We start from the raw sequence: 22,422 nt of genomic DNA, 5'->3' as shown, positions 1-22,422 counted from the left end.
AAGAGATGTTTCTGAATTTTTAATGGAATTTTTCAATGCTGTGAGCTCCACATATTAAACTCCCCTACCTCTATTGTATTGGGGTAAAGGCTTAGATATCTGGATATCTCAAATATACAAACCATATTTGCATGGCTCAATACCTCTAAAGGCAAATGAGCAAATATGAGTGTTTTATAATTTTTGTCAACCAACCCTTTAAGTAAATAGCCTTTGTACTAACACCAACATAACGTAAGTTGTGTTTGAATCACAGAAGAAACAGTTAAAAGCTACGATATAACTGGAAGAAACAAATCAGGCAAAGTTAGTATTAGTGATTGAGAAACTGAATTAATTATTTTGCAGTGAGATACATGCTGCAAGATAATTTGCACATGCCATATTTGAATCAAACAGAAGTCAATATGCTGTCAAAGTCATGCTGTTGCGATGTCTGTAATTAGTAGGCTTCTCCATCATTCAGCGTAATTAGTAGCTTTGTACTTTACTGTTTTGGAAGCTTTTTCCTGTTCACTTCATCAAACCTGGAAAACAATTTATCATCTTGATAACTTAAGTATATTAAACCATATTTATTATGTGCAGGTGCCACATGTCTAATGGTGTACTGGGCTAGTGTGCGTCTTCCAGACTTTTGTGTTTACCATGAAATGAGTATTAGCAGTGTGATGCTGTTAAGTAAAGAAAAACCAGCACAGATAATTTGGGAGTTTGGTCCACAGTAGCTACCCAGCATGTGACTCGATGACTATAGAACTATTGCATCTCAAAATGTCAGTCTTCATCATTATTATCGGTTTGTTAGCTACATAGCTATCCTTGGATAACCTTTTAATTTATAGGCCATAAGAGAGAATTTACAATTAAATGATGTACTATTTTTGTCTTAATTTGTTATAAGGAAATTACCACCATATTTTAATGAAACAAGGCATTACATTTTACAAGCCATGAACAAAGTAATTGCAGTGAAACTGCTTAGGTTTTACTCTTTTTTGTGTGGAAACTACCACTATGTTTTAAATAAATGGTTCACACTACACTTTACAGCCATCAAATGGTGAATCCAGAGAACTTTTTTTATTCTATTAAATTCTATTTGGAAATTAGCAGTATATTTCAGATAACAACGCACATTACACATTATAGGCCGGAGATTATTGTGATTATTGGTTAGTTATAGTGAAATTTGTACGTAGGTATACTGAAAGCTAAGGTATATGATAGAAGTAGTGGTGTCACCTTTTGGGCAGCAGTGACAACAGGTGTTAACATGACGTCAGATAACATCAGTAAGAACGAGGATTTACAATGCAATTACTGATGAAAATATATATTACTCAGTAACTACCTGCTCTTATATTAGCTATTAGCTATATTAGCTATCACTGGGTGATTGTTTTGGTTTTTATTGCAATTACTATCTAATTTAGCAGCCTGTTATTTACACAGAGCATCCTCTTAAGACATACTGGATAGGATGACCAATGAGAAACTCCTATAAAAATGAGTGTGTTTCATTAAGTCTTATTTAGGGATAGTCTTACCAGTCCTTCAGTGGATTTTATGTTGGCCAGCTGCACAACCTCCAAATGTGCGGCCTGGGACACCATGGGATCCGAGGACAGAGAAATAATGTGGTCGCACACTCCAGACAGAGTTTTACACTGGGGAGCACATATTAGAGATGAATGCAATCTTGAAGTATGCGCATTATAGTTTCATTTGCAATCGATCTAGTGTAATAAAAAGTCAGGTGGCAACTCACCACATGCAGGATTTTGTTTTCTGTTTCGTACACAGAGCAGTCCTGGGGAACATTCAGAGAGCACTGTTACCTCAAGAGAATGTGTCAAAATGGAGTTATTATTGGCATTTCTGCTGTAGGTGGATATAAGCAAAAACCGAGCAGCTTGGCACCTATAACCCCCAACACTCCCACACAGGCATGCACAAACACAAAACAAATGAATCATCAGTGCGGAGGCATGTCTCTCTCGCTCTCTTTCTCTCTCTCTCTCTCTCTCTCTCTCTCTCTCTGCCAGTCTTCCTCTCTCGGCCTTCAGCTCTCTCGCTATCACCCTCTTTCACTCCCACCTTTAATTTTTCCCACTTACATTTTTCTCTTAACTCCATATAAACATTATCCTCCAGAGAGACCGTCCTTAAATCTATTAAGCATCACTTCTCTCATTATTTACTGATCTTGCAGGGTCACACGGGGCTGATTGTGATTCTCAGCATTTACAGGCCAAAGACAAATAGACTGATAATAAAATCCAATCTGAGATAATGTTCTCACATTTGATCTTATCTGCAGAGTCTTTAGTTTTAAAAACATCTTATTTCAACTGTAGCTGAATGAGGTGAAGCTTTATAAGACTCTACATCTAAACAAGTTGTGAAGGTTTTTCCAACCTAATTATTAATTAATTTCCTATAAGCACAGACTGTTGTAACTGATAAAACTAGGAAATCTATGCATAATCAGAATTAATTCATTCTCATATCAGTGATATGCTGATCCTAAGTAGTTATATGTGTACGTTAATGTAATTTTAACAGTCAAACTGATGTTTGAATACGTATGTGGATGCAGTGTGTGCATGAAATAGGAGCTCTGTTAGGATATTAGAGGCTCTAGACTGGATGTGTATACAAGGAATTAAGTGAAATGCTGCTTTAGTCTTTTCTGTATCAAGTATAAAACGCATAGTTTTTTTAGCTTTAAAAAGCATATGCACATATACTGTTTATGTATCATGCACAGATGTTTCAAAAACTATCAATTATATAAAAACATTTTGGACTCTTGTGCACATAAGTGTACTTTACAACCGAGACAAGGTATAATGCATTCAGGCATCAACTTAATAGTCTCATGTGGGGAATCCGGTTACTCTTGTCTGGTGGAGGTATTTGATTCAAAATTTAATTAGGATAAAAAGTCTACTGGGCTTTAGCTGTATATTATAATATTATTATATTATGCAATTCATTTACCTGCTGTACAATTGTAGTGAGCTCAAGACACAGCTGGATCACGTTGTTTCTGGTCACAGAGTAATCTGCCACTGCAGCGAATGGAGACCTGAAAAAGAAAGAGCACCTGGAATGAACCATTAGATCAGTCGTCCTTTGAGACTAAATCATTGGTAAATCTGTGAGTACGTTTCCAAAAACACAGTCATGTACATCAGCGAGCATTCAAACACACACACACACACACACACACACACACACACACACACACACACACACACACACACACACACACAAACTCACTTACTGGTTTGGATTCGTTCCCACAATTTTTTAAAGAACGTAAAGTCAGATTTCAGACAATAATATTAATGGTCCTTACATTTGTTCGTTATTATGTGAATTCCCAACATTAAGTGGTTAACATACATATAGTTTATATAAAAACAGCATCATATGTAAGCTGACACTGTGTAACGATTATCTGTTGTTAACTCACCAATACATGCTACAGTTATTTTCATTTCCACATTCTGTAGTCCAGAGCGCATTAAACATGACTCCAGAGTCATATTTAAACTGCAAGGTGTAATTCTGTCAACAATGATGCATTAAAACATGGAAATGAAACACAGCATATGGAATTTTAATTAGAATGGATGCTGTAGCCTCTGTAGCTGATGATTATATGGGAAAAGAAACAGCAATTTACTTTGTTATTTCTGTTGAATGCTGTCTTCTTTGAACATCCAAATTCATCAAACACATAAACAGACGCAAACACATTGGCACAATCCCTCAGAGAACGAAGGGATAAAGCAATATATAAATAGACTTCCTCAGTGCCTTTTTGGCCACCCTGTCAAAATCTACTTATATAAGGCCTTTACTCATCTTTTCTTGTCAGCTGATTGGTCATGAACATAATATAAAAAACAAAACTAGTCTGCATGTGGTAAAAACCTACAAGAATCCCCCCAAAACACACGACAGAATTGCCTCATTCCTTTTTGAAGCCAATTTTTATATATCTAATCTGCAGTAAGTTATTTTTGACCAATGTAAAATGTAGAGAAAATGTAAAATTCAAGCAGTCCATCTCATCAAATGCTTGAAAGTACTGTTAACACTGTAATAAGTAACTTCAGGGCCTGCACAAGAGACTATATTAGTTTAAACCAGCGTTGCTACTGTAACACACTGAACTTCAAAGAATGAACGAAAACACTGCGCATGAACAAATCAGTGTGTGTATATGACAATGCATTTATTTGTGTGTATATAATTGTTTACACATGCAATTTAACACACTTAAATGTATTACAGGTGCACCTTTTTGCAAATCTCACCTGTCCAGCCACGCCAGAAGGCTTTTGGCCGCAGCGATCAGATCCACCACGGACGTAAGAAAGTCATTGGGCAGCTTGTGGGTGGCTCGGCCGTCGTAATGGCCACTGCGCCGCCTGCCTGTGATGAAGTTCTGCAGGTTCTTGGCAGACGCATTGAGCTTATGAGAAAGAGTCTTCAGATTCTCAGTCTCCAGTCCATAATTCTAGAGGAGAGAGGAGAGTAAATTTGCTCTGTTTGATCAGTTTGTCAGTGTTTGTTTTAAGTGCGATGCATTCCAAGAATTTCTCCAGCGTGGAGACCAACCAATTGTTGTCGCCACACTGCTCTGTGAACAAAAAGACCACTGGCAGAGGAGTCCACCCTGTCACACAACAGAAGATGCTGCTCATATGACAAACATGTGAGGAACGAAACCACTGACCCATCCCCTCCAGCTGTCACTTTGCATGTCTAGGGACAGCAGAACACTCATTACCCTGAATGGCGAACTGCACATGCAGGCCTGTGGGCGTCTGTCACGTCAGAGTTTCTTGGGAGGGGAGAGCGCGGCAGGAGGGCCACTAATCATATTTAATACAGCAGTGCCTGAGAGACTTAAAACTAAATCCCAGTTACGTAAAGAGCTTTGGGGCTGAAGCAAGGCCCCCCGTGCAGCGATGCAGGATGAGAGGACTTTAGATTCAGATTGCATCTGTGACCTCAGTCCACTAAATCTCCATCCAGCCTCTCTATGTGTCTCTTGTGCTAACACATCTTCATCTCTATTCCACCATCTCTCCTTTTACTCCTACTTCTCATTTATCCTCTGCTACTTTCTCCTTTTATATTTGACACCACCACAGATATGAATTTGGGATAAGAGCAGTAAATTGTTTATGAATGCTCAGTACTGACAAAGACCATAAATGCATTTTTTTATTTCAAAAAATATTCCTCAAATATGATTAACATTACATTAACATAGAAATTAAATTAAATTGCACCGTGAAGAATAAAACTCAGCACATGGTAGCTACAGTAGGTACTCGCAGGTAGATGCTGAACAGCTGAAAAAATGAATATTATTTTTGATGCAAAAATGTCAAAGTATATCATATATTATGAGCTTCTCTTATTTGAGTATTTGCTGCTTTTCTCTGTTTTATATTGTTGTGAACAAACAAATTGAAAAAGTCAGTTTAAGCTCTGTTAAATTGTAACATTTCCTCCTATTTTTTTGTTTTGTAATGTAATAAAAAAATTATAAAATAATCTGCAGATTAGACGATAATGAAAATAACTGTTAGTTGTAGCCCTAATTAGATGACATACTAATTTTAAACTTTTGTGAGTTAGCAGATGCCTAAATCAACTGACAAAGATAGATTTTCTGTAGAATTTTCTTCCTATAGACTTTACTAAAAAAAATCTTTGACTAAACTGAGTGTGTTACATTCATCTATCAGAAACTACAGGGTTTCACACTGGAAGAAGAGACTCTCCTGAACAGGAAGTTGTATCATCATTGGTTTCTCTTATGTTGCTGTGATCCTGCTGACCTGAAAGTAACACAGGTCTGAGGTTGCTGCAGGGACACGTGGAGTGAGTGTCACAAGCCGTGTAAATATCATGCTTTCAGTGTTCGAGCAGCACATCAGCCCCATCAGCAGAACAGCAGACTACCATGCTGACACACACAAAATTTGTGTTCCTGAGACTAAGAGCAGAAATCACTTGAAGAGGAGGCTGTAATCCATGTACCAGCACTGATGACAAGATTTGCCTGCAGAGCATATTTTGGTCAGATTATTAACTAGATTTGCTGTAATGTTCAAAAAATATTTTTTTATTATTATTTAAATAGAAGTATTTTCCCTGCTGTGTTTGAAGGCCTAATTTGTAAGAATATTCTGTTTCTTTTGACAAAACATCAAAATTAGTTTCTCAGGACTAAAGAAACAACCTTATTTTCTAGAGACACCACATTTTTGGGGTTAATCCAGCGAATTTTTAAAGTACTTGATTAGATAAGGAGGCACAGAAACTTCATCCAACAGCAGGGGTTTGAGTGACAGTTCAGAGTAGTGGGAAGACAGCGTGGGAAACGTGGACTCACCAGAGCACAGAGTAAGTCCACAGCCTCCAGTATGAGCTCTTGGTGGCCGATTCTGGACACTCCCAAATCCTCCAGCTCCTGGTGGGTGATACGCAGCAGCTGGTCCCCCCCTACTTTCTCCCTCTCGAAGGTCTTGATGTACTGCTGCAGGCAGTCGTCCAGGCCTGAGGGAAACACACAGGACGACAGGAAAACTTTTAGTACGGCTCAACAAAGTGAAAATGTTTGCTGGCGGTATCAGATTTCTTGTAAAAACCTCCATTTGCATAATGTGTTCTAATAGGGCTTTTCTTGCCAAAATATGTGCTGTAAATCTCTAAAGTGTGAGCACAGGTTGTATTTTGTTGTGTCCAAAGTGTGAAACAGTCCGTGTCAGACAAGAAATCTGACAGATTCCCCCTCATCAACAGTCCTGAGGTGCATTTTCGGCTTTAAACTAGAACAAGCTTTGAACTAAAAAGGGGCTGTGTGTCTCTGCTTAGCTTGTTTTACATCTTTCACTGCAGCAGGTGTGAAGTCTTTTAGTGAAGCAGTCGATGAAGTGCAGCAGACTATAACTGAATGATTCTGCATCTTCTGTCTGCATCAACGGTTTTTACCTTATCAGCCGAGGTTCAAAACTGGAAACTGGGCCAACGCAGACACCATACAGTATATAAAGTCAGAACATTTTACAAAGCAATCCAATCTGATACAACAGTATCACAAACACACTTTAGAATGACCACAGTCCTAAACGAACCCTTCACTGAGACAAAAGTCAACAAAAATTGCTTGTAATCTGCACACAGGTGGTTTTTATTTTATCAGCATTGTACTGGACTGAATAAATAATGGTGTTAATATTGTGTTCACCCTGTATACTGGATGCACATTGTTACAGATACTTAACGGCAAATTAATTTATTCACTGTCATATTAAGCCGATCGGTTTCTTGAAAAAATCTAAAATTGTGAAAAATGTCCATCATAATTTCATAGAGCCCAATGTACGTATTCAGTTCTTTGGTATATCTGACCTACATTGACACTGACCCTGAAGATATTTAATTTACTATAGGAGGCTCAGAAAACAAGCAAATATTGACATTTGAGAGGCTGGAGGCAGTACATTTTAGCCATTTTTGCTTAAAAAATTACATAAACAATTAACCGATTATTAAAATAGTTAAAGCTGCAGTATATAACTTTTATAAAAAGGTCTTAGAAACATAGTTGATTGCTGAGGTCCCAAAGTGTCAGTATTTGACAGCTTGGGAATGGGACTCGCGGTAGATTGTTTCAAATGCCATCAGGAGCACTATAGCAATATATATATATATGCTTTAAGCCAATACATTTTATGTTGATCAACTACAACTACTGGATTAATTGTCTAGTATATATATATATATATATATACACACATATATATGCTTTACAGTGTCATTTAATACGTGTCATTATAACAGGCTGTCCTTTTGGAGACAGTGAGAGAAGCCTTTGTAAGGCTTTTTCTATAAACTCGGTCTGTTTCCATCTTCTCAGTGAGAGAGGGACATACACACACACGCACACACATACACACTGACAACTCTTCGCTCATCTCGTCTTTTCATCGCTGCGGACCAATCATGTACATGTGACTGAATGCTGTGCCTAAACCTGATCAAGCATTCAGACCGGGTTTAGCTGGCAGCTAAACGGTGGAGAGGAAACATAGGGAGTTTCATGGTTTTGCATAAAATTTAAAGGCTTAACTAATCAGCCTCTTTACCAAGTTAATTGAGACTCATTATGTCAATGAAGTATTCCCCATGTTGCTATAGAAACCATGAAGCAGGGTTTTGGCCGGGATTCTCCCTGACCACAGCAGGACCAAATAAAGAAATAAGTGAAGAGAGGACATGATGCTTTTTAAAGAGCGGCAACATGGGAGCATGACACATCAAGCAAACATAGCTATCTGCTAATTCTATTAGCACTAATTAAAAACCTCCCAAAGGATTATATATTTTTAAATAATATTGTAGAGCATCATATAGCACTATTTTGACAGTGGTGTATGAATAAAGATTATTGGTTAAGACTCACTTCAAACATGCTGTTTCTGAATGCTACAGAAACTGAAATGTCATATCTTATTTTACACTTCTGGCTGTAGCACCATGTAATTGAAAGCCCCTCTGGATACTTCACTGATTGAACTAAGCAGTCTCCACTACATCAATTTTCCTGTCCGTTTTATGCACGGGTCAGATTATCAGGCACACTGAGGAGAAATTAAAAGCACAGCACTGACACATCCTGATCTACATTCTAGATAATCCACTGGTAATTTGAGGTATTTAAGGCTGCTAACATTGTGATCATGGATTCATATTAATCCGACTTGACATTGATCACTGTCAGTGTATGTGTATGTGTGAAAGACTGACAGAGCAACAGAACAAAGATGAAACTGATATACTTCACAAAACATGAATTATGTTAATGCACACTGTCAGGAAGAGATTATACTAAGCTTGCATTAGATCTGTGCCTCACATACAATTCATAAACACAACTCTGAAAACACGCCTATCATATGTGTTGGCACAGCTACCGTGCACTCATCATGAACACATTTTCAGTCAAAGCTGGAATTCTTTCCTCTTTTGTGGTGAGAATCTCGCCTTTAAAGCGCCTTTGTCGCAGCTGGGAATAGAGCGTCTTGCTCACACAAAACACTAACAGGGGGGTGGAGAGAGGGATTGTGGGAAGGTCACAGGGTGCCCCTATTTGGCCTCCAGTGACATCACGGAGCGGTATGCTAATAATGGAACCTGTGAATGCTAACAACAAAACGCTGCCAGTCCTCAGGAGCTGAGAATGGATGTGAGACAAGGATGAAACCCCCTCTCTCTCTCTCAGTGTCTCTCACTCTCTCTCTGTCCCTCACTTTAAATTACCATTACTGGGCTCTGGGCACAGAATCGTCTCTGCTCCACTTGTCAGATGTGGGACACTGAAGAACCCTCTCTCATATCTCCGCTTCCTGCTCCCTACATTTATCACTTGTGCTGCCAGCTTATTTACAGGTCATCTTAGATCTCATGTGAACTGCTGTGGTCACTCTGTCTTTGCCTTTCTACACATCCTACCATCCCTGTGTCACCTTGGTCTGTATAAATCCTCCACGAAGCTAAACACTTGCCCTTTGTGTCTTTACTGAGCCAGAACACCCACAAAACACCCTGTTTAAAAGACAGCATCAGACTCAGGTACAATTTGTGACACACAACTCATAGTAAGAGAGGTCTGATCTTTGCAATCATAATATGTCTGAGCCAGCAGAAAAAGGCCTTCAGGCTTAGAATTATGACTAAGGCTGTGTGTGTGTGTGTGTGTGTGTGTGTGTGTGTGTGTGTGTGTGTGTGTGTGTGTGCTCGAGGCAGTAAGGATGTATGTGTATGTTTCATCCAGAGCGTCTCTGAAGGGCTGTGGCCTGACACGTGAGCACGTGGCTCTGCAAAACAACACACAATACTGAAACAATTACTGTACTAACAGATAAATCCACATGCTGAGTTTAACATCTCCGTTCACATTTTGTGCATATTGGATATTAAGGGACCGCCACTGGTAATCACTTTGTAATGCAAACAGACACAAAAAAAGCAGCATATATAATGAGTTATCTGTGCCCTGATAGGCTTGTATAAGGCCCTTCATAAGTCTTGAGCAGACAGTTTTCCCTCTGAGGAACAAGAAATGTTATGCATGATTAAATAATTTTAACAACTGCATGTTAATCTCTCCAACTTAAATTGAATGTCCAGACCTCCATTAATTACAGTTTGGAGTGCTTCATCACAAAACTGGATCTATGAGTGCATCTGAGCCTCATTTGTCTCCTGCATGTTTCTTACATTTGAAGTGATGTTGTGATTTACACTGAAACGCTCTAATGCCTGAAAACATGTCTAACTTGAAGCCAGAGCCAATAGGCTCTCAAACACTAATGGATGCGCAATACTTTGGGTTTCAGTGCACTGCGAGGTGTTGAAACTATTTAAGCTAGTCTTTACAGGATGCTTTTCCAAGTCAGCTGTGACTTCTTAATGACTTAGAACATGGATCAACATTTGGCACAGATGGTTGCTCAGGCTCTGATACTGTGGAGCTGTGCACATGTAAAACCCCAGGTCGATAACTTGATCCTTTTTTTTCCTTCTTCTTCTTTTTTTACCCCCCTAAAATACAGATTCTGACCCCAGATCCAGTGAGAGGGGTAATTACTGGTGTGTAATTACTGGATCTCCGCTGTGTTTCCCAGCTTCCTGCGAGGCAGCCCCGCGTTAACAATAACCCACCGCAGGACACAATAGAGGTTTTACACCGTTTTTGTGCCATTTGAATGTGTTAGGCTCTGGAGAACATGTTGGTCTGGACGGACAAGTCGTCTCCGCGTTGAAACTGTCCGGAAAAAAATCGATCAGACGATTTAAGGCTGTAATTAAAAGCCTTTTTGAAGGCGAATGCCGATAAGGCAAGGAGAAAAAAAAAACAACCCCGAGGCTCAGCAGGTGTTTTTGTTCTCTTTTGGCATCTCGAGTGGATCTGTGTTGAAATGCGTTTTGGACTCACAGCGCAGCTCTGTACTCATTGCAATCTAGCTATAGTTTGGTGATTTCTATTTGGCTCTCATCGTGCCTGAAGCCTTACCTTTCATCCAGTCAACCACCTGACTGGAGCTCCACTTGCTCACAGGCTCCATAACCAGTGCCATGGTAGAAGTTTGTCTCTTGTTCACGCTTGACAAAAGAAAAACACCCCCAACAACCCCCCCCTTGCACAATTTCAAAAAATAAAAATAAAGAAGAGAAATAAAAAATCTAAAAAAATATAATAAAATAAAGGGGTTATTTTAGTTCTTCCCTGCTGGGTTTGGCTGTTTACAAACAAAACGAGGTAGGTCCAAAAGGTCCAAAATGTCGCTTTGAGAAAGCCTGAGCGCAGCCCAGCAGACTTATGCACATTCCTGTGCTGTTTGCTCGCTTGAAAGAGCTCTTTTACTTGTCATTCCTGTCAGGCTCAGTGGCGGTGATGCTGGTGGGTCGCTGCTGCCCGACCCCTCTTCCTAAATACATCCCAGTACCATCCAGAGCGGAGGAGAACAACGCACAGACTGTCACTTCACACTGGTGTCTGGAAAGGTTGGGTTCGCTCTGAGCATCCTCCCTCATACACAGACATGGAGTCATAGCCCTCACCGCGCGAAGTGTGTGTGTGTGTGTGTGTGTGTGTGTGTGTGTGTGTGGGTATGAGGGGTGGGTAATGCCACAAAGAGGCAGCGGGAGTCTGAGCAGGAGATGTGTCTTAATGTGGAGATAAGATTATACTGGATATGATGAGAATAAGAGATGAATCCGTGAAAGGCTTGGCTGAGTGGCTGCACTGCAGGTCAACAAGCAGTTAATTAAAAAGGCACTGAACAGTTTTTAGATTTGAAGGAAACCAATTTTTATTTGTTTCATTGAGATTTTTAGATCACACTGTTCATCCAAGCACTCACTGCAGTGCAGAGAAGTGCTGGTGATGAAATAGTATTAATTGGTATACTTTTATATGAAGTGGCTCTTGGTTTGATGGGTCTTCCATGGGCTACATCATTGAGGCTAGGGCCCCTTTCTCAGTGCACTCATGGCTCTTAGTCCAGTCTGAGTTCCACCAAAGCAGCTAATTTACGTTCAAATACTCTAATCTGTGTGCATGGATTTTTAATGTGAAATATGTTACTTTTGATAGTTATGTACCAAAGGTAAGGCAATATAATATTATAGTATTTTCATAGAGTGGTTTGTTTTTGTCAGCAATCTATTTGTTCCATATAATATTTATTATAGTCTATAATATTCTTATAATAGTACAATAGTAGTAATATCTTTCTGGACTAATTCATTTAATTTAAGTTAATATAATAATCGTCTTTATAGTTTAATTTAGTTTATTACACCCTGCAATAGTCACATAACACAAACATAGCTGGTGTTTTACAGCTTCAAACTGGCTTATTTACAGCATAGCAGATGTTTCTCTAAGATTATCTTCTTGTGATTGTGATTTGTGTACTCATAGGTCTTTCCCAACCCACACCTCGAATCCATCCTCCTCCATAAAGAAGACCCAACTAACCAGTGGGAGCCACAGAAAAAGTATATGATCCACCCATGGACACTGTGAATTTACCAAGATGGAAGTGTTTGAGCGACTGGGCCCAGGTCTGTGTGGGTGTTGGTGAATGTTAATACATTTTCAATAGATTTCCCTGTTTGTTTTCCGGCAGAAAGTTCCACTTTGTTTCTGCAATCATGAGACTGAGCATTGATGGCAGATTTACTGTCCATTTATTCTCCATACTGCATACAGCAACAATGTTAATACAGCATAAGCCTCTAATTAATCCATGCAACACAATGGTTATGCTGACAATGAGTCCTTTGCATCTCCTCTAGCCCCCCCACCCCCCCGGCACTAATCACCCCTCATACCCGCCACTGGTTTCTCCTGCCGCCTTTGTCGCTGCTCACGCCTCCATCACACAAAGCGCAGTGTAGCGGTCACTAACGAGACAAGGATGCTGACATACGCCTCCCTTTTTTTCATGTATTGGTAAACAGCTTCAGGGTCTAAGCCTATATTCACTGAATGGATACTCACTGTACTGCAAATACTACATTTTAAACTGAATGTCATAGAAAAAAAAATAAAAATAAACACTCTCTGAGCACAGGCACACTTTTCGTTTCTTATTTATTATCTTTCAGGAACAGATTTTGTTTTTTCAAGTAGCTTAAATGTTGTTTTTTAAAATTAGGTCTTTTATTTATTGAAATAGCTCATCATTATTTCACAGTATAAATAGGCCTAAATGCTGAGAAATTGCCTAAGAAAATGATCAAATTGTTTAATTGACATCATTAGATTACATTAAAAATGTAAAGGCTCAAGGGAACTAATCACAGCATGGTGTGGAAAGAAAGAACAGAAACATTCCTGCAACAAACAACCAATAGAACAATAAAAGTGTTGCCAGCCATAGTGTCTGACAAGTGCTGCCAAACAAGCACGCGGGTGGGACCAGTACAGCAGAAAGCAACAGTGCAGGCACTGACATTCAAGATAATCAATAGCCTAATCATAAATCAATACAGGGATGGGGAAATATCTAGTGTGAAGCTTGATAATGTAACTGGATTTCACCCATTAATAATAATGTACAAGTAGTACAATAATGAAATACAAACAAATGTGCAGCTCTTATAAAGACCACCTGCTTTTTGTTTAACCTTTATGGATCATATTTTGCTGTAGATACCCAGCCAGAAAGAAAGTAGCATTACACTGAGAATAAATACAAACACTCAAGTTGCAGTTACATTAATATCAGAAATTAAGATGAAAAGATTTGTCTTAAACTCTCCACAATGAGTCAGACAATGTTATAGGAGTGCAGTGCTTAACCAGTGGAGTATGGAAAACTTCAAGTTCATTGGTCACTAATTAGGGCTGATTTGGCCATCATCATTAATCTTATTATTTACACCTGTGTTTTACCTTCTGTTAGACGTCGTCATGTATTTCCTGTGAAAAAGGCCTACTGCTGTAGGTCTCATTTTGTTGTGGTATTGTTTCATGTAGTAAACTGTTGATGACTCCTTACTTAGTCCTCCATGTAGGAATAGTAAAATAATCTGAAACAACAACAACAGAAATTAATTATTTACAATAATAAACACGAGTATACAGACTTTAGTTGGTCCAGACATTTTTCACCGAATAAACAGCATTTTTAAACTCAAGAATAGTAATGTCCAGTGGTAGTAGTAACAGTAACACATCACATTAAGTATGTGACTGTTCTTATGTGCAATTATGAGATACTTTAATTTATTTTACTTATACTTCATTCTCTATTACTTTCAGAAGCAAATATTGTTCTCCACTGCATTCAGTTGTTGCAGTCTAAGATTTCATATACAAAATGTATGATCAGCTCATAAAACACAGTGCCTTGTTACAGATTAAACTACCCAACAGTGTTTAAAGTAAAATGAGCTCCCCTATACAAGCCACAACATTAAAATGAGGCACCAGTAATAACAAACAGGCCTACACAACAACATTATTAGTAAATGTTACATTATATTTTCATTTGTACGTAAACTCTTGAAGGCAGGACTTTTACTTGTCACTACACATTGCGGTGTTCCTACTTTAAGTTAAGTAAAGTAAAAGATCAGAGTACTTTTGAGCAGACTGTGTGTTCTTCACACTTCCGGCCTGTAGGTGGCTCTGTAATGAGTTGCTACTCACGAGCTTGACAACGAAGAAGAAGAAACGTTGGCTTCCTGAATCGTCGACGCTAACGGAAACTAACGAAGGCAAGTGCACGTTTATTTATACCTTGAATTAAAAAAAAACGACCCATAGTATAATGTATGCGTTTACATTTATGTTACATTTTTGACTATTACGAAAGTAATGTCATCATTTTACGTAATTTCTTCGGTTTTGAGTGTGAGCATTGCGGTTACGTCATTCTGCTGGCGTGTTTTCGTACTTAAGTTAAAAGTTATGAGCTAACTGTCAGCTAACTGCCAGCTAACTGTCAGCTAACTGCCAGCTAACTGCCGTTAACGTTAAACAATAAACGCGTTCTCAGATCCCGCTGACACGTTGAGATTGCGGAAGAGAGAAGTTGAAGTGCCACAGATGTATAAAAGTAGACCAATGTTAGACTGAACGATAGTAGTTGATGTGGGTTGGTGTTTGTGTTGGCTGTCTTCATTATAATGATACACATTTATTTTAGATGGCGCTTTAAAATGTACTCAGAAGAACATGGTAACAAAAAGACAATAACAGCTACAGCTAAGGCAATATAAGTATTACACCTTTAAGTTACTACAACAATTATAAACAACTAAAGTTATTCAACTGTGTAACTTTTTATTTTAGCTAATAACAGCACTTCCGGGTTAAGAAGAAAGACACTGAAAACTTTAGTTAAGTTAGTTACTTTGGCTTTCCAGACCTAAAGTTGAGTGGTTGTTACACTGGTTTCCAACCTGTGGGTTACAGTTTATGTTTTAACATCTTACAATTGTGTACATCTTACAATTACAATTGACATCTTACAATTTGTGCACACAATCTGCTCCCCTCCCCCACCTTAAATTTGTGCTTAAAATGAAATAAAATAAGGGTATAACGCCATCACAACATTATACATGTTCATCTATCATAAACACAAAAAAAAGCAGGCATCTGAGAGTTATTTTTGACTAACTTTATTCTCTACTGTAAATCTGTAAAAGGCAAAAAATGATGATTCTGTTTTATGTCTACCATAAATGTGATACGGGCTGAATTCACTTCCAACTGAAGAAACCTGAACATCTGGTTTGGGTTCATATTTGCACCCCGGTGGATAATTTAAAACCTGATGTGTTAAACTTTTCCATGTGTTGTTCTGCAGGTACAGACAGGCTACTGTCCTGATACCACCTCTGGAAAAAAGAGTGAGCACTGTGTGTGCTTGTCATGTTCAACAATAGCTGACTCTTCATATGACATGATGGACGACACTGAAATAGACGGGATGGCCACGCCGTCAGGCAGCTCTTCCATTGGGGATGCAGTGTCTGGTAGAGGCCAGAGTGCATCTAATGAAGAGGAAGACGTCTACTACATCCCAGAGAGAAGACCTTCTCTGGACCTCGGGCCGAGTCCAATGGATACTAGCCATTGGTACTGACACTTTTCACTTACTAGCCCAAAGAGTATTTCTTTAGGCAAACAGTAAAAATATCTTGAAAGTGGAAAAATAACAACTAGTCTTGTCTTATCATTTGCATTCTGCAGTACAGTACAAAGTGAAATGAATATCATTTACACCTTATATGTAACAAGAGTGGTATGGCACGTCAACACTCCTCGTAGACTGAACTTTACTCTTCTTGCTTCATTTGTTTTTATGTTGAATAACCATGTGCTTTTGGTAATGTGTAATTCAGTGTATTACAGCTGTATTTATTCCCCCTTTTATTATCTTTATTATTTCCTTTGGCTTTAAGAGAAAACTTGAAGCTAGCACAAAAATAAAATGAATTGAGTTATCTGGATATCTTTTTGCAACAGTCTATGGACCCAGTGTGAGGAGGATGTCTATACTTGTGTATCCTTATTGACCTCACTGAAATACATACTCAGTCTTAGCAGAACAAAGCCAAGAAAAGTAAAAAGAAAAATTGTGGGAATGAGTCCATGCTTGTCCATCGATCTGCATAAGCCCTAGTAGTCCCGATACAAATACCCTAGACTTCTTGGCCTTGATAAAGAGCACTAAGCTTAAATGGGCTGCTTCACTGGTCTGTACTATGGAAGCCCGCGACTGCTTGTTGTTTGGACACCAAGCAATTAACATTCATTCCACCATCCTTATTTATTTTATTTTTCCTTTCAGGCATTCTGTGGAACAGGCTTCACCTCCAGCGCTGAGCTACTGGTCAATGACAAGTGAGGAGCTCTCAAACAGCATGGATGGTGAAGATGGATCCTCCACGAGGTACAAAGTATTATTCAAGCAAAGCTTAGATATCTCTATTAATGTATGCATTCATTACAGTAAACCCAGGTATTCAGGTGTACATGTAATATGTACCTTTACCTTGTTGCTTTCATTGTATCCAAGAAAAACTGTAATGTCATGTTTTAGTTAGACTGAATATAATTCTAAATCTACTGTCATCCTGGTTTTAGGGTCCAGTTAAGCAGGGCAGATTCATTTTCTAGCTGCTACTCCTTGGACAGTGATGATTGTGAAAAGAAAATCCCCAAGTAAGAACCACACATTGCATCGCACTACATGTTTTTGTGTGTGTTTACATGCTAGATTCACATTTAAATATGTTTATCTCCACTGTGGCCTCACTAGGGTTAAAAGCAAAGATGATATCGTCTCAGAGCCCTCTGAAAGACCTGAGTTAATCCAAGACCCAAATCAGATTAGACATCCTTCTCTGACAGTGGGATTCACTTTTAAGGTCAGTTAATGTTCCCCTTTTGTCTCTATCAGTTAAAAAAAGAACACAGCCTCGAGCAGAAACCGACAGCACTGATTTGTATCCTTCTTTTGCAAACAGGCTATTTGTGACACCCTTGGGAAGCTGTCCAAGGGAGACATCAGGACATTCAAGATGTTGCTGTGGAAGCGTTACCCGCAGTCATTCAACACCCCTCCCCAAGGCATGGATTTGGTGGATCTTGTGGACCGGCTGCTCGAGTGTTACAACCTGGAGGTATCTTTGCAGATCACCAAGACCCTTCTTGAGGATATTGGGCAAAAGAAGATGGTAGACTTTCTCAACACTTTGTGCCTTAGAAGTAAGTAGGCTCCTGTATGTCTTAATGGCTTGCTACTATTAATTCAATCTCAACAAAAGGGATGGATAATATATTTACCAAAGGAGATACTAGTCAAAGTGCAACAGTGGGTTTTACTTTAACTGCACTGATGTAATTAAATGTCACCCAGTTCACTGTCACCGTTAGAACAAATGAGAGAATCTTACTCATATCTATATGTCCGTTTTTCTTTTTTCAGATGAAGTGCGTCACGATGTATGTGAGATTCTGAGGAGGACATACACCGATGTATGTGGGGATTTTGCAATGCAGGAAGAGAAGAGGGCCTTCGACGACGTCTTTACTGATCTCTACATAACCTCAACATGTGATGTTGGCCCAAATATTGAACATGAGGTCATGACCATAGAAAAGCTGGACAGCAACCAGGATGATGGAAAAGCGCTTTCTACTAAGGATATTTTGTGCGCTAAAAGGATGGAGCACTCAACCATGAGGCTTATGTTGATCACAGGAGTGGCAGGGTCGGGGAAGTCTATGCTGCTCAGAAGGTTGATCCTTGATTGGATTGAAGGGAAGTCCCACCAACACGTGTCTTTCTTGTTTCCTTTGCCGTTCAGAGAACTCAAAAAGTTTGAGGGTTCTGAAATCTCCCTGTTGGAAATATTGCAGACACTCTACCCACCGACAAAAAACCTGAGGGATGAGGATTTTAAAAGTGATGACTGCAAACTGATGTTTCTCTTTGATGGTCTTGATGAGTACGATGAGGATCTTGACTTTCGAAACACTGGGCCGCTCAGTTATTTCACAGATACTGGCACCCTGAATGTCCTGATAGTGAACATCCTCAGAGGGAGGCTGTTCTACCGCGACCTGTACGTGATCACTTCCCGGCCGCAAGTGAAACGCATCATTCCTTGGGATACGCATTATGATGAGATAGACGTGCGTGGTTTCCGTGACTCCGAAAAGGACGGGTACTTTCAGAAGAGATTTAAGGACGCAGATCAAGCGGCTCGAGTCATTAAATATATCAATTCTATCAAAACCCTCCGCATCATGTGCCACCTGCCCTTGTTCTGCTCACTGGTGGCTGCCGAGTGCCAGCACATATTTAGGAAACAGGGGCCACAGGCAGCGCTGCCCAGGAGCATCACCTATATGTACACAAAGCTGCTCCTAGCACTCACGCGTCAGCATCGCACAATTAGAGCTCCAGAGCGTAGCCCAGATAAAGAGAGAGATTTCCTCATGAAACTTGGAAAGTTGGCCTTCAACATGCTGAAACAGGGCCAGTTCAAAATCACCAGATACGACTGGAAAGAGCATGGAATCGACGACTTGGAGGCGGTGACTTACAGTGGCCTGTGCACACAATACATCACAAAGCCAATGGTCTTGCATCAAGAGAAAGTCCTCAGCTTTATCCACCCCACCATGCAGGAGTACCTGGCTGCCCTGTATGTATTTCTCTCTTTTAGGAACCACGGGAAGAACATTTTTGACCAGCAACTGAAACAGAAGTTCAAGGGCCTGTTGAAAGGACACAAGACGATGGAGCTGTACAAGAGCGCCATGGACAGAAGCCTGCTGTGCGAGGACGGCAGACTGGACATTTTCCTGCGTTTCCTGTTCGGAATGGCAGTCACGACCAACCAGGAACTTCTCCAACCATTCTTCACCTCTTCTGTAAAGTGGCCAGCAGCCATTGAAGATGCTGTGACCCTCATCAGAAAGAAGATAAAAGAAAATCAGTATCCTGGTAGGAAAAGCAGCTTGGAGCACTGCTTGGAGGAGCTGGGTGTGTGAACCTAAGAGGAAGCATTCAACACTGCTCACTGTACAAAGTCATTATTATACAAGCGGCATCTGCTGAATTCCAGTTGAAGGAAAACTGTTTAAGATGTGTGTCTGTATGGATGGAGAAACAAGTTTCTATTTCTATTCTTCTTCTCCATGTTACATATACACTAATGGAGCCTTACATAATCACTTCTGAAGTTAAACTGATGTACCAAAGCTGTGGAAACAGATCCTTTTGGGTATGATGTGATTTAATGTGTGTTAATATGGATTTATAGAAGCTGGATGATATGATTACCTCTGCCAAGGAGGTTATGGTTTTAGTGCTGTTTGTATGTTTCTCTGTCAGCAAGATTACAGGGAAACTACTGGCCCCAATGTTCATGAAACCTGGTGAAAGGGTGCAGCATGGGCCAAGGAACCCATTAAATTTGGAGCGTATACACGTTATTTTTCACTTTTTGTTAAGGTAGTAAGATAAGTGAAGTATAACACCGGTGTCTGTGGCAAACTGAATTTGTTGTGCAAGCAAAAAAAAAACCGAACGGTGTGCCACGACTACAGCAAAAGCATGACTGGACTATTGGTCTTGGCGGAGGTCTGCGCAATCAGAGTGACGTATCAGTTATATTTTTTTCGCTTGATATGACAAACTCTTTAACTGCACTTATAACAATATTATGTGTGACAATGAATATTGTTCTGAGCTAAAAACTAAAATTAATTTTTTAATTATTTAAGCTGTGTCAAACAATTCATATTGCTGGTTGGCTGTTTGCTTTAATGCTTGGGTGTAAGATGCAATAATCAGTAATTCTGTTTGTTTGTTTATCTTAAAAAGTATCTGTACTCTAATCCCTGTAGTTCTGATACTCACTGGTAAAAGGTCATTGTTTGAAATAAATGACATAATTAATAATAAAACTCGAGGGAAACATTCACATGGTTCAATCAGGACTGCACACTTGAGTTTGTGAGTGAATTGATTAGACTGTTGTCTCAGTATGGAGTACAGTATATCTTTATATGGCTCAAAAGTATACAGATTCAAGATGGCTTATCGCCAGCAAACACAGACACTGGAATGATACACAAGCATAGCAAATAGCTTAGCAATTAACTGTTACAATTTTTTTATATATTCAGTCGATAGTTCCTTTGAGTGGTACAGTCATCAGTCAGTCATCTAAATTAATGTATACAGTTTTAACAAGGGTGCATTCAGTTCCACATATTGCTGCTGGACATTGTGTTTCCCTGGATTAAGAGGAGGGTCGTCAATGCTGCAGAACATTTATATTAGGAGAGGATAACAATATTTTCCAGTAGTTGTTTTGCTTCACCTTAAGTATTTATTTGTTTTTAAAGGAAAACAATTTGCCATTGTAGAACCAAATGCACGCCAAGTTTAGTATATTTCTTCATCCAGCTTTTCTTTAGCATAGTCCATATCCAGAAATAAAACATATAATCGTAAATTCACAGATAATGCTGATTCATGTTAAATATCAGTTAGTTTGCAAGTGAAACATGGCTCAGAGAGTTACACTTTTTGCTGCAGTTAACATTCAGTGTTTTTTGTGTTTTCCCGCATTACAATCTCTGCGTGATGTCACTAACGTTGTGTACTTTCGGTCTGTTCCAGCTGCGTTGGTCACAACACAGGTGAAGGTGGATTTGAGGTCCTCTGTTGTGACATTCTTCAACAGCAAACTCTTCTGTAGGATTGTGCCCTCGTCTATGGCGGTTCTAAAACAAACAACAGTCATTACAGCTCAGCCACAGGTTGTCTTCAGGGTTAGTCATTCTTTTGTCTGCAGAGTTAAATTTAAAGAAATAATAATAATTAAATGGCTAAGACTTTATGCTTTGTTAAGGTCATTTCCAGTAAAGTTAAAACCCATAATACTCACTCCTCTGTTTCCACTATTCTGCCACTGCTGGGCGTTTCCTCGGGGAAAGAGCCGTTGACGAGCCAGTAAATGATTGTCATATCAGCTTCACAATTTGCAAACGCTTCACAGTGAAGGAACAGATGCTCTCCTGCAAGGCCGAATACATCCAGAACCATCATACACAATTACAGTAGAGCTTCAATATATGTACAGGAACCCTTTAAAATAGCTTCACAATAAGAATCCCCCTGAGCTATCCACCAAAGAGCAGGTTGTGTCAGCTGACTATCAGAAAACACTTAATAGTAGTTAGTAGCAGGGTTACCTGGATGAGCTTTTATTTGGACGCGATGAGGCCCAATGATCTCTGGAGATTCACCCTCAGAAACTGTAGAACACATTAAGGTTAGCACAAAATCTAAATGCACAAAAATTAAGTCGTCAGCCATAAAACATACTGTACCTGGAAATCCATCTGCAAGCAGCAGACACAGGGATCCTAAGGCTGTTGCAGAGATACAACATATTCACAACCAATGTCATAAGCCAGTGAAAATGACACGGTATTAGTAAATAAGTGTTATTACCTTTGACAACAGATGACAGCTTCATCTTTTCTCCAGTGAGGGCTTTGTGAAGTTGACTGCTGCTTGGGATTACTATATATATAGGCAACCATTCACTTCCTCTTCGCCCACACAAACACATGCAAAGACATGAAAAAAAAAATGGGGATTTCCTCACGAACATGACCACTCATATTGTTGTTGACATGCTGACTAATTCACAGCTCTCACTCTTGTGACCCCAATTGTGTCCATATATAATGTCCTCCAGTGAACAATGCCTTTAAATGTTGAAAGTGAAACCTTGAGGGTGCACGGACAAAACGTATACACA

General features: G+C 39.4%; 3 protein-coding genes across 15 annotated transcripts in view; 1 reads left to right on the top strand and 2 right to left on the bottom strand.

Annotated features, from left to right (window-relative positions):
- Positions 1-11,505, bottom strand: part of LOC127364343 (connector enhancer of kinase suppressor of ras 2-like) — a 33,016-nt gene extending 21,511 nt beyond the window's left edge. For 5 of the 11 annotated variants that reach the window (XM_051401786.1, XM_051401789.1, XM_051401787.1 and 2 more), the window contains exons 1-6: positions 11,117-11,505; positions 6,431-6,594; positions 4,335-4,537; positions 3,007-3,094; positions 1,772-1,813; positions 1,551-1,670 (exon numbers count right to left, since the gene is read on the bottom strand). In XM_051401786.1, the coding sequence (XP_051257746.1) occupies positions 1,551-1,670; positions 1,772-1,813; positions 3,007-3,094; positions 4,335-4,537; positions 6,431-6,594; positions 11,117-11,180 (681 nt within the window). In that variant the 5' untranslated portion in view covers positions 11,181-11,505. Of the gene's footprint in view, positions 1-1,550; positions 1,671-1,771; positions 1,835-3,006; positions 3,113-4,334; positions 4,538-6,430; positions 6,595-11,116 lie in introns of all 11 variants that reach the window. The other 6 variants (XM_051401782.1, XM_051401788.1, XM_051401783.1 and 3 more) reach the window with 3 other exon arrangements.
- Positions 11,506-14,764: 3,259 nt separating this feature from the next.
- On the top strand, positions 14,765-20,578 carry nlrc3l1 (NLR family, CARD domain containing 3-like 1). 3 transcript variants are annotated; one of them, XM_051399899.1, is made up of 7 exons: positions 14,765-14,835; positions 15,933-16,204; positions 16,920-17,021; positions 17,216-17,293; positions 17,391-17,499; positions 17,599-17,839; positions 18,060-20,578. In XM_051399899.1, the coding sequence occupies exons 2-7, from the start codon at positions 16,029-16,031 to the stop codon at positions 19,631-19,633; spliced, it is 2,280 nt and encodes a 759-aa protein (XP_051255859.1). In that variant the 5' UTR covers positions 14,765-14,835; positions 15,933-16,028; the 3' UTR covers positions 19,634-20,578. The 3 variants fall into 3 exon arrangements, with proteins under 3 accessions (XP_051255859.1, XP_051255858.1, XP_051255860.1); XM_051399898.1 differs by lacking the exon at positions 14,765-14,835 and adding an exon at positions 14,910-15,330; XM_051399900.1 differs by lacking the exon at positions 14,765-14,835 and adding an exon at positions 14,911-15,211.
- Positions 20,579-20,632: 54 nt separating this feature from the next.
- Positions 20,633-22,418, bottom strand: LOC127363460 (interleukin-1 receptor accessory protein). The gene is made up of 5 exons (XM_051399904.1): positions 22,110-22,418; positions 21,986-22,027; positions 21,848-21,910; positions 21,541-21,670; positions 20,633-21,376 (listed from the first exon to the last, which is right to left on the bottom strand). Exons 1-5 carry the CDS (start codon positions 22,270-22,272, stop codon positions 21,196-21,198), a joined length of 579 nt encoding a protein of 192 aa, XP_051255864.1. The 5' UTR covers positions 22,273-22,418; the 3' UTR covers positions 20,633-21,195.
- Positions 22,419-22,422: the final 4 nt, after the last annotated feature.

The sequence above is a fragment of the Dicentrarchus labrax genome, unplaced genomic scaffold, assembly GCF_905237075.1.
Source record: "Dicentrarchus labrax unplaced genomic scaffold, dlabrax2021, whole genome shotgun sequence".
NCBI lineage: Eukaryota > Metazoa > Chordata > Actinopteri > Moronidae > Dicentrarchus > Dicentrarchus labrax.
Note: the sequence above shows the minus strand (reverse complement) of the source record. Positions and strands in the feature narration are given on the sequence as shown.